The following is an 11,940-nucleotide window of genomic DNA, read 5'->3' as shown; positions in this document are numbered from 1 at the left end:
ATGACATAAACCTTTGCCTAGTGGAGTTCATTGTATTTCTTATCGGGCTGAAATACTTTCCAATTTGACTTGGCATCGTTGAACTTATTCTCTTCTGAATTATACCAGACACTGGTATAATTCCCTCTGCAGCTTATGATCTTGTGATTCCTCTGCAGCTTGCTTGGTTAACTTCACTCTCTAATCTGGGGGAAAAAAACCCACCCTAATTTAGAAGGGAGGATGACAGTTCCCTTCCTGAGGCCTTCTGTTGTGATTTGGGGTAAATCAGAGAGATGGAGGGGAGTACTTAAAGAAAGAGATGCAATAGAAACTGCAGCCCGCTGAGAATACAACGACTGTACTTAATGAAAGAAAAAACACATCCCTGGCCAATTCATAACTCAGTTAAAAGAAAGCACCCTGTATCAATTCCCTAGGAGGATTTCACTAGCATTTTCTTCTCCGGGAAAGAAAAACTCTTTTCTATAACATTAGATGACAAGGTTTAACAAAAGCACAATGAGGGCTCTAAGAACGAGGGCTCTATAGAGACCTAATCCTTGCATCCCTTCACATCTAACTCTTAAGGAGTGTCTTGCAATGGATGACCTGGAGACAGGTGTTTTAGCCTGGAGGCCACCTTCAGCAAACTCAGAGGAACGTAGTATATCCCAGATCATAACGAAACCTCCATTCTGCTGATCTGACTATTCTTCCAAACATCCAAGGTGAATACTTTGACACACACCAGCATTATGCACCCCGAGGTAAACAGGACTTACAGCAAAATACATGTAGGCCATGTTGCACGCATCAAGAGCAGCAGCTCTCTTATTTTGGTGTGAGATATGAAAAAAAGAGAGATGTAGATGCACAAGTCGGGCTCAACGAAGATGGGTGGTTTTCATTCCTGTCTGTCCAAATTAGATCCAGTTGGTCCAAGACGTCTTGATCACACTTGATCCATCGCAACTGATCAATTGCAAGCAGGCGAGGTTGGAATATTCAATATTTCTTCTAATGGAGCCTCCCAGATCTTTCAGTAAGAAGAAAGCATTGCATTAGCCTCCCATTGATTTTCCAGTTGAAGATATTTCAAGGATTGTAGGAGACGTAAAACAGGAATAAACAACCAGATGATTTGGTCTTCTGGCAGAGTTGTGGAAGTGGCTTGTTATTTCCTCCTTCTGTGATGTCCCTTAAATCTGCAGGTTTGACCACCCCCCAAAAAAATGCTTGCTGTGTCTCACTTTCTGCAACTCACTAGCCTTTCCCTTCTAAATGTGATTCCCCTCTAGAACACAAGTTTTGCTTTCTGAGTTTAAGGATGGTTTATGGGCGATTAGCGCCATTTTCAGGCCCCCATGGGGTGGCCTCTGCTCGTGGTATTATTTTACATCGAGCTTCATGTCCTTGCAGTAGAAACAGCTATCATTAACATACAACTTTTAGTAAAAAAAAGAGTTTGGCTTCAGAGGAAACCTCTTTTCTCTGGGTTGTTCTTCTAATTCAAATTAAAGACTTGGCAGTGGTTTTGCAAAAAATAAAAACATCTCCAGAAATGGCAAATAGGACTCTGGAAGAAGCAGCAGTTACAAGAGGACCAAAAGCGTTTCTTCCTCCAGGTGGAGAAATGAGCCCTGGACCGGTTCTGTTTTTAATAGTTTAAAAAATAATAATAGAAAAAATAAAATGGAATGCATCTGGCAACTGATAGAAAAACAAAGGCCTTGGGGACCCAACCTGGATCACAAATACGTCCATTCTTTTTTCTCTTCTTGTATTTTTCCCCCCGTTTTCCACCGTCAATCATTTTAAAAACCAAAAGTGTAGCCACTGATTGACCCGGCTAGCCTTTTGTAGGAGAGTTTTGTCTCTGGAGTACATTGGAGCATCATAAATTCCTCCCACATGAGCTGTGTGGGTGGGGGCAGCAAACTCTTGGCATTGTCCTTCCTTCTTGCCTTGATGGGCTCCTATGGCCAATGCAGACCGTTATCAAAATTCTTTAAAGCTGCAACACACAAGAGGATACAATCAGAAATGTCATCTGCTCAGATGGTTTAATGGTATGTGGGAACGACCTTGGGAGAACCTCTCAGGATCCCAACCAAGGCCAAACGGTGCCATTCACACATCCAACTCAAGCGTCGCATCCATGTTTCAGGCTTAGCATTCAAGAGGCAGGGAAAGAAGATATCAGAAGTTTGACCGAGGAAAGAGTGCAGAAAGCCCAAGAACCCTAATCATTGTACAAGGCTCTTTCTCAGACGTTTTGATTTTTTTCTCCACCGCCAGATACTCAAGAAATAAGATTTCAAGAAGGTATAGAGGGTCAAGAACAATCTTTAACTATTGGAACCAAAGACACCAAAAGCCAAGAGACCTATCAAGGTACGCCAGGGGCTTAGAAACATAGACTTACCGGGATTTATGGCCCCAGAGCATGACTGTTCAAAAAATGGTGATTGACCTGCAAATATAATCAACATAAAGTGGACTCGAGTTTCTGGGAGCAAGTGTGGAACAAAGTGTGCAGAAGATATTCAGCAGGGTTCCTTGCTTTTAAAGTAATGATTCTCAATGATTGTTCTAATTGTTCCCAGCAAAAGGGCAACTCCCATTGATCCTGGTCTGTTCTGGCAACATTTACCCAAGCAACATCTTATAGGAACTTTCCTGTTTGCCAAAGGTTTTGAACCGTACCTGTTGGCTTTGCTTAGGCAAGTGACCTTCAAAGGGAGTGGTGACCAGGAATTAGGGGACAGTATCAATTTAATTTAATTTAATTTAATTTAATAATTTAATTTATATACCGCCCTTCTCCCGTAGGACTCAGGGCGGTGCACAGCATATTTAAAACAAATACAAACAATACATCAAAAACAAAAAACCCCCATAAAACCGAATTAAAAGCCAAATATAGGAAGCTGTGTGTCAATTAAAATTTCTTAAAATCATCCCTACCTAAAATCCTCCCTAGGTCAGGCCCGCTTGCTGGAAAAGCCATGTCTTGAGGGCGCGGCGGAAAGTAAGGAGATCCGGAATCATCCGGATCTCGGGGGGTAGTTCGTTCCAGAGGGTGGGGGCACCCACAGAGAAGGCCCTCCCCCTGGGGGTCGCCAGCCTACATTGCTTGGCCGACGGCACCCTGAGGAGGCCCGCTCTGTGGGAGCGTACCGGTCTATGGGAGGGAATCTGTGGCAGAAGGCGGTCTCGGAGGTAGCCAGGTCCAATGCCATGGAGCGCTTTTGTGAATACGTACAGATGGCCCCTCTCTCTTTTTGGTCACTTGCAGAGTCCCGGATGCAGGGTCATGAAAGGACAGCAAGGATAACACCCAATGTCCTAACCCACCCGAGAACATATGATATCTTTAGGGAAACACCCCAAAGGGAACACGTTTAGCTACTTCTGCTTTCTCCCTTCTTATCTACAGTGTGCCAGACTTACTGGGTGAAATCTTTATCTTATGTGTGTCAGCTTTGCTGGATGGGTTGCTTTATGTAATTAGAAAGAATAAATACAAGGATTTCTTGTCATTTGTTGCTCCCCTCACTTAGAGGAGTCCGTCTCTATTCAGCTGAATAAAAACGTAAAGCTTGAAGGCAACTTCTGATTTCCTGTATTTCTTTATCAAGCAAAACCTCAGAACCTGCATATCGGGAGGGCCTTTCTTTTGGTGGAGCTTTGCTTACGGATTAACTTTAAACCGGAAGCAGGGCCCATTTAGTAAGTTATGCCCTGATTTAAAGATTTTAGCTTCAAATCAGATGCTCCTAAACTAAGAAGTCAGAGTTGAAAAAAGAAGGAGGGACAATATGCTATCGCTGCAAATGCTGAAGCAATAGTGTCCACATTTCTCTGTTCAGTATGTGGCAGAACATTCCGTGCTAACATTAGTCTCATCAGCCATCTACGGACACACCGCTGATGGCCTATAATCCATAAGATGTCAAGGTCTTCATCGAAATCGATGGACAAACAACTAACTACTGTTTCTAATAACAGATTCAGAGAACGAGTGTTGACAGAAGTGTGATGGGAACTGCTAGGTGTTGTTGTTTTTTTTGAAACAGGCAGTATAAAAATATAACAAACAAACAAACATGAGCCAAGGTAAGATCACTGCTGAGCAAGAAAGCATGATCCTGCTGCATGGAAAAAAAATCTCATTTTCCCTTTCGTCCTTCCTTCTGCCGTTTACAACAGAATTGCAATCCACCTCCAAACCTCTAAGTATGCTCACCAGCCTCAGATTATTAAGTAAAAACAGGGAACGGGACTAGAATCGAAGGCACTTGGCTGTCTGGCTTGAACCCTGAACATTAACACGATTAGGAGATAAGGATATAGAGCGTCAGATGCACCTAATAAGATATGGAAGGTTTTTGAACTTCCTTAGTGTCCCTTAGGATGGAAAATAGCCAGTATGAAAAACTGTTTTGTCTATCTCATGGCTAGAGGGTTAGGGTTAGGTGTCCATGAATTCAGAAAGCAAAATGAGATTCATAATGTTGAAAATCTAGGGAATTTTGTACCGGACCTTTACCAAAGGATTAGAACACAGGTTATCAACATCTGGAATGTGGCTTTTTCAAACACTTACCCTCTTTTTCTTGTATAGCATCCACACCAACCTCGAATTTCTTTGAATACCACTCGTGAAAGGAGCTGAAAGCAGAAGACGTACTCAAAATTACTTTTTCCATGAGTTTTATAGGTCTGTGCAAAAGTTTACAATGGATTTGATTTGTTTGATTTATTTTAATATAAACGTAATGCATTCATGCTCCTCAAACCAATACACTGTCTTCTATTAATCACTTCTTTCCAAATTTCGTGATGCGGGTCCCCAATTTGTGTGTGTGTGTGTGTGTGTTTTAAATGCAATGGGAGAGAATTCACATTTTGCCATTCACATTTAATTAAACAATTGCTAAGTGGGAGCAGAATATTCCTGAAAAGGTACTTACCAGACACGCCAAAACATCGGCTGAAATCAACATGTAGAAGACATTGTCCCAACCAGAACTGGAGATCAAACCTGCTAACAAAGGCCCAAGGGCAGCACCTGAAAATGGAAATCATGCAAAAGATCAGCGACCCAGGAGCCCGGATGAAACGCCAGCTCATGTCATGTAGATCAGAGGTCTCCAACCTTTCCAGGCTTGCAGTCTGGAGGGAAGAAGAGCAGCTTCAAAATTGGTGTGTGCGCACTCGCGCACATGGGGCCACATGCACTGGCGTGGCAATAATAATAATAATAATAATAATAATAATAATAATAATAATAATAATAATAATAATAAAGTTGGAAGGGACCTTGGAGGTCATCTAGTCCAACCCCCTGCTCAGGCAGGAACCCTACACCATTTCAGACAAATGGCTGTCCAGTCTCTTCTTAAAAACTTCCAGTGTTGGAACATTCACAGCTTCTGGAGGCAGGTTGTTCCATTGGTTAATTGTTTTAACTGTCAGGAAGTTTCTCCTTAGTTCTAGGTTGCTTCTCTCCTTGATTAGTTTCCATCCGTTGCTTCTCATCCTGCCTTCAGGCACCTTGGAGAATAGCTTGACTCCCTCTTCTTTGGGGCAGCTCCTGAGATACTGGAATACTGCTATCATGTCACCCCTCGTCCTTCTCTTCCTTAAACTAGACATACCCAATTCCAGCAACCGTTCCTTATATGTTTTAGCCTCCAGTCTCCTGATCATCTTTGTTGCTCTTCTCTGTACTCTTTCTAGAGTCTCAACATCTTTTTTACATCGTGGTGACCAAAACTGGATGCAGTATTCCAAGTGTGGCCTTACCAAGGCATTGTAAAGTGGTATTAACACTTCGCGCAATCTTGATTCTATCCCTCTGTTAATGCAGCCCAGCACTGTGTTGGCTTTTTTGGCAGCTGCAGCACACTGCTGGCTCATATTTAAGTGAATGTCCACTAGGACTCCGAGATCCCTCTCACAGTTACTACTATTGAGCAAGGTACCCCCTATACTATACCTGTACATTTGGTTTTTCTTGCCTAAATGTAGAACCTTACTGTTCATGCATGCAGCTTGGGCTGGTGCCGTGCGCATGCACAAATGGCCGCACAACCTCCACCATGGCTAGCGGCCCCATTCACGCATGCGCAAGGGGGGCGCGCAACCCCCCGCACTAGCGGCCCCATTTGCGGCTGTGTGCATGCACAAATAGGGCCGTGGGCGCTAGCACAAGTGGGAGGGAATGTGCGCCCACAGGTGTGCACACTGGCCAGCCATTTCTGTGGCCTGCTGGCCAAGAGTCTGCGGCCCGGGACCGGGCTACAGCCCATAGGGTGGGGAACCCTGATGTAGATGGTCCACACCTTTTAGCAAAATGGAATTGGGAGTCCTTAGTTAGTAGCTGTCCCCAAGGAGGGCAAGAAGGAGAATTGAAATAACAAGCATGTGGTTACAGACCATGACATAACCTGCCAGGTGGGAACAAGGTCCTCAGAATTCTGAAGGAAATGATGGACAATGAGATAGATGCTTTTGGGAAGCTTCTGGGTGGTATCCAATCAGGACAGCAATTTTTAATGCAGAGAGTTACTTGATAGCTTCAACTAGACACGTTAATGTGTTCAAGATGTTGTTCTTTCAGATGCAGACACAACTGCAGGAGAGGGTGTCAGTCTGTGTGTCGCCCTACATCCCTGCAGGTGCAGATCTTTGAACATTCCAGACAAGGAGGACTTTGTGCCAGCCATTCATAGGGTGGATTTAGACTCAAAATGGATCCCATTGTATCAGCAAGGTACAGGTAGTCCTTGACTTACAACCGATTGCTTAACAACTGTTCAAAGTTATGACAGACTGCCCCAGAGCTATTTATGACTCAGGTTTGATGTTCTATGAATTTGAGTCGTAATTGGAGGACTATCTGTAGGAAGCAAAGACTCTTGGGAAGGGTTACTATCCATTTCTCATTTTTAACGATCCTTGGAGACAGAAAAAAAAAAGCCTCAATTTTACTGAGATCTTTACTAAGCCTAACCACAGTTTCTTAAAACCCAATCAAGGATTAAATTGGCAGCCATCTGCCTACTGACCCACAGATCCTGTTCCATCAATGATGGCTGTGACTGTGGAGAGAGCTTTTGCATTTCCCTGGAGACTTTCATGAGTACCCTGCAGAGGACAAGAAAAATAAATAAATAAACAAATGCAAAGGAAAAATAGTACTTGAACAGACTACCTAAGTGTTGTACAGGTGCAATTTCACAGAGCTCCAAAATACCCTACATTTTATCTTCCTGATTTGCCCATGGGTGTAAAACAGCTTTAGTTTACTTCAGGACTGGCAAAGGAATGACTTCTGAATCCTGTATGAAGGACCCACGGTGCAAAAAAGTTGCAGAAGCTGATCATTTATTTATTACATAGTGTAATTTCTTTGTTTTTCTATGTTTTCTCTTTTACAGCTTCTAGTGACAATTGCAATTCTTGCTGCAATAAAAACCAGCCAGAAATTTATCAGTTTCAGCCAAAAACAGGAATAAAGGTTTCTTTACTTGAACAGTTACTATGGAGAAAGGGAAAAAATTGCAATCAGGAAACCTTTCCAAAATATCTGCTGGATAAATGGAATTGCTTTGAATCGGGTCTTTTCCAAGTTCCAAATCCCTTCCAAGTTTCAACTTCTATGGGTTGCTTTCAGCTAAGAATTTCCATTCTCCTGAGATTTCAATGATCCAAGGTGTCATGTTTATACTGGATGGAAAGAAATGTCTTAGTTGTGCCCAAACAAACAAACCACTGTGCTGTGCTTGTGAAATCTTATTCCACTGAGTCTGTCCAAGCCCAGAAATTTTAAGGCAGATGAAGACGCAAAATATATAGGCACTACTATGAATATCAGGAGGCAGGGTGTTTCACATTTGATGCCAAATGAGGGATGAACTACACATTACACCGATGCAAAGTTTGGCCACCATTTTAATTCACTTATTTACAGTTGTGCAAAGTGTCATCTCCCTCCTGGGGGTAAGTGAGATAAAAACCCTCAAATGCACACACACAGGGCTGCAGAATTGCACCTGAGTGAATTAAAAGTTTCGTGTTGCCAGCGTTGACTCAGATGACAAGCCAAAAGGTAGTAGGAGGGAATAAAGAACAAGGTCATCCTTACCAAATCAGCTGAAACAGCAGTTGTAATGAGAGCATAGGGTCCATTGACAAGGGCACCACAGATAATGAGCATTGCTAAATAAAAAGAAAAAAAAGAAAAGAAATGTCAGCTCTACAACCTAACCAGGTTATTTTCCAGCTAAGGACAGGTAGTCCTTGGCTTACACACAAAAAGGCTGTCTGGATGAAACAATAAATATTGCTCTCCAGGTCAAGGTAATATGAGAACCAATCCCAATTTTCTGTTGGGAAGTTTACATGGATTTGTAAGCAAAACATTTCCAGAAAGTAATGCATTCTTACCTATGGATGTACCTAGTCCATTTTGGCCAACATAGTTGTACAAAAAGAGCTGGAATCAAAAGCAAAGCAACAAGTAAGAATTTACCTATAAAAAAAACCCCACCAGGAACCTGGACCATTGCATCCTTCTCAAACAGGTGGTGGCAACTGAACCTTTTTATATTGCTAGTTATTTTTGATAATACCAACTTCATAAAACATCTGGGATTCTTTGGACTTTCCATTAATTTCAAGTAGCATGGCCAAAGACAAGGGATTGTGGGAACTTTGCTTCAAAACATCAAGACTCCCTAAGATGGACTGGCATAGAAGCAGGACAGGGGCTTAGAAAAGGCTACCTGGCCTCTAAAATATTGGCCAAGGTCACTTGAATTGTGCTTAGCTTGTTGTACAAGCCCGGCCAACTATGGCTTATTTGGTAAAAGAAATTACCAAACTATTGACAAATCAGATTACAGTAGATAAAAACTGTCTAAACTAGGTGAAATCTTTGTTTAATTCAACCCTGGCTTTTCCATCAGTGGTTAACCAGAATACTGCATGAAGCTACAGATCTTCTTAGGTAGTTACTCCTCCCAAAATGATACAGAACTCATGAAGCTGAAGGTGAAATGGCAGTGATGGCGAACCTTTTAGAGACCGAGTGCCCAAACTGCAACCCAAAACCCACTTATGCATCGTCGGGTGCCGGGTGGGTGTGGCCCATTGGGTGGGTGTGGCCCATTGGGTGGGCGTGGCCCATTGGGTGGCCGTAGCTGCGGTGGTAACGGCAGACTGGGTGGGACTAAAAAGTTCAATCAATCAATTCCAACTTTGCAAGTTCTTTTTTTTCCCCAGGAGAAGTTGAAATTGACTGATTAAACTTTTTTTTTTTTTTTGCACACGGCGGCGGAGGCCTAAAGCGAAAAAGTTTTATAAAACCCAGCTGGAGGCCTAGGACTGGGGCGACGGCGCACGTGCCCACAGAGAGGGCTCTGAGTGCCACCTCTGGCACCTGGCCATAGGTTCGCCATTACTATGATATGGGAATACTCACCATGGGAGCTGCCAGGATAAGCATTGCACAGCAAGTGGTGGCCCTGCCACCAGTGTAGTCTGAGATGAGACCAGCCATGATGCCCCCTGCATGACAAAAAGGTATGGTTTCATAGTAGTAGATGCCAAAGCTAAGAACGAACAGGAAGGCAGGTGCCGATCCTACACTCAACCCAGAACTTTCTTTTCCAAACTGAACTGAGCTCCCAAGCCTCTTACACAAAAGCTCATTCCAGCTTTTCCTCCTTCCAGCTACTTTCCATTAGAGCTACTAGATCTGCCTGCAAAAATGGAGTGGCATTAGAAACACAAAAATAGCGTAACTGTTGGCTGACCTCTAGTGTTAGTCCAGATTTTTCCAGTCAAGATCTGGTAGCCCTACTTTCATTTCAGCAATCTAAACTTAAAGACAGGGAAGGAGTTTGATGATTGCTCGGAGTTTAAAAAAAACGTGATGTGATCTGCAAATCACTGAAGAGTCCACCCAAAGATTACAAAGTACTTCCTGCCACTGCCTATTCCAGACCAGTGGTCCCCAACATTTGTGGCTTGGTGGCCCGGGTGGAAGGGGAGCGAAGGGAACTGGGCCGGGCAAGCCGGTGTGCATGCACATATACACCAGCCCACCTCACGTGCAAGTGGAGTTGCACACGTGCATGCCGGTCTGTCTCCTGCATGGCCCAGTTCCAAATAGGCCACGGCCCGGAAGTGGTCCGTGGCCTGGGGGTTGGGAGCACTTGTTCTAGGCCTGGCTGGCTGAGGAATTCTGGGAGTTGAAGTCCACAAGTCTTAAAGTTGCCAAGTTTGGAGACCCCCTGCTCTAGGCTGTCAACTCACACCCTCAACATCTCCTCTGATACAAAAATGCAAAGAAAGATCCAATGAAATCAATTCAACACACCAATAATGCCGCCAACATCAAACAGAGTTGACATATCTCCAGCTTCTTTTGCACTTAAGCGGGCTGCAACAACAACAAAAAGGGAAAGGAGAAAACAAGAATGAGTGATGGTCAACAGCCCAGGACACAGAACATGCTTTGTTGGGCTGTGCAATATGTATGACTCAAGGTGGAAAGCAGTCTTCAGGGAAACACACAGCATTTCTTCACAAATCCTCAAAAGTAGCCAAGTCTGATAAATACTATGTGTGCAACCCTACATGCTCCGAAGAGCATTTTTCTCTTTGGATCTGAAGCACCATGCAGCGACAAGGCATTGCATGCATCAGAACCCAATTTTTTTAAAAAACAGGATCTTCATTAACAGTACTGGGAAGACTACTGTCGATAATTTGGAGAGTCATGGCCATTCAACCTCAGCAATAGTAAACTGGATAAATCTCCAACATTTGGATCTAAAGAAGTTCTGTGTGTTCCAAAAAAGTTGACTTGAAAATCTTTAGAACACAAGGATTCATGTAGCACCAGAACATTACTTTTCTCATGTAATGTTCTATCAACGTGTTGGCCAATGTTTCGCCAATCAGGGGTCGCATTTAACTTGCTTATTCTGCACCCAGGGAGGGGTTGGGTGCAAAATAAGCAAGACCGTGTGATAATTGTGGCAGAGTCTGGAATTTTCCATGCTAGGAGATAGACCCTGTGTTTTTTTTTCTTTTTGAATTTCTTAATCCTGATTTAGAGTTGACACAACAAGCTTTCAAGGTCTTGCAGTTGTGCCATTAAATTTAGCTGACACCCGACTGCTTAAATTTGATACGTTGGGCAGCTATGTGTCAAAACAGTCCTTGGAAACACCATAAATCAAACTTGCTTAAGTAGGTCAAAACTTCGTGGACCGGTATTATCATTTGGGGATCAGAAGTAACTTGATCCTGACTCACCAACGTTCACGATGTAGAGAGGCAGCCAATAGAGAAAGGTGTAGCTGACTAGTTTGGCAAACAAAAGGCAGAAGGAAAATTCGATCACTCCCTGTAATGGTGAGAGAGACAGAGGGAGAGAGGAATTAGTCATCAGCAAATGCTCAAAATCAGCTGGGAGGCAGAAAAAAGCAAGATCTAATGTAGGACAGAAGATCAATGACCTAACTTTCCTGATTTCCTGTTTCACCACTCTTAAATGAAGCTTGTGAGTTTTGAATTTTAATTTGGGAAACAAAATGTGGGGGAAAACCCAAACTAGTTTTGATTCTTTGATTCATTTATTTTTGTTAAGAGATGCTCTAATTTAGATCGGGACAACCACAGAGGAGAAGTGATCCAACCTTTTGCCCCCCATCATATTTAAATTCCCTCCTCTGACTTGCACTCAAGCCCCAAGAGAAACTTGCTAAGAATGAATTTTTTCTTTTTCTTTTTACGACCGTGTAATCCCTTCCTTTGGAGTGGAGTCGGGGTGACTGAATGGAGCTGAGCGTTTACTGGCTGGATCCCCTTCCTGTTGCCTATGTGGAGTTCTCAGCAAATATTTTCTCTTTGCGAGTGTCTTCACCTCTAGGCCAC

The 11,940-nt window shown here is 43.1% G+C and overlaps 1 protein-coding gene across 1 annotated transcript; it reads right to left on the bottom strand.

The window, feature by feature from the left end:
• Positions 1-1,978: 1,978 nt before the first annotated feature.
• Positions 1,979-11,410, bottom strand: LOC107300746 (glucose-6-phosphate exchanger SLC37A2-like; the record flags this gene model as incomplete). The annotated part of the gene is made up of 10 exons (XM_015830045.1): positions 1,979-1,996; positions 2,408-2,455; positions 4,592-4,656; positions 4,959-5,056; positions 7,059-7,137; positions 8,138-8,211; positions 8,440-8,488; positions 9,476-9,561; positions 10,376-10,438; positions 11,320-11,410. Coding segments are annotated over 9 exons (624 nt in total), but the record flags the coding sequence as incomplete, so codon positions are not given.
• Between the last annotated feature and the right edge of the window lie 530 nt (positions 11,411-11,940).

The sequence above is a fragment of the Protobothrops mucrosquamatus genome, unplaced genomic scaffold (genome assembly GCF_001527695.2).
Source record: "Protobothrops mucrosquamatus isolate PMUCROS unplaced genomic scaffold, P.Mucros_1.0 scaffold8294, whole genome shotgun sequence".
Taxonomy (NCBI): Eukaryota; Metazoa; Chordata; class Lepidosauria; order Squamata; family Viperidae; genus Protobothrops; species Protobothrops mucrosquamatus.
The sequence above is the reverse complement of the archived record's forward strand: the minus strand, read 5'-3'. Positions and strand labels throughout refer to the sequence as shown.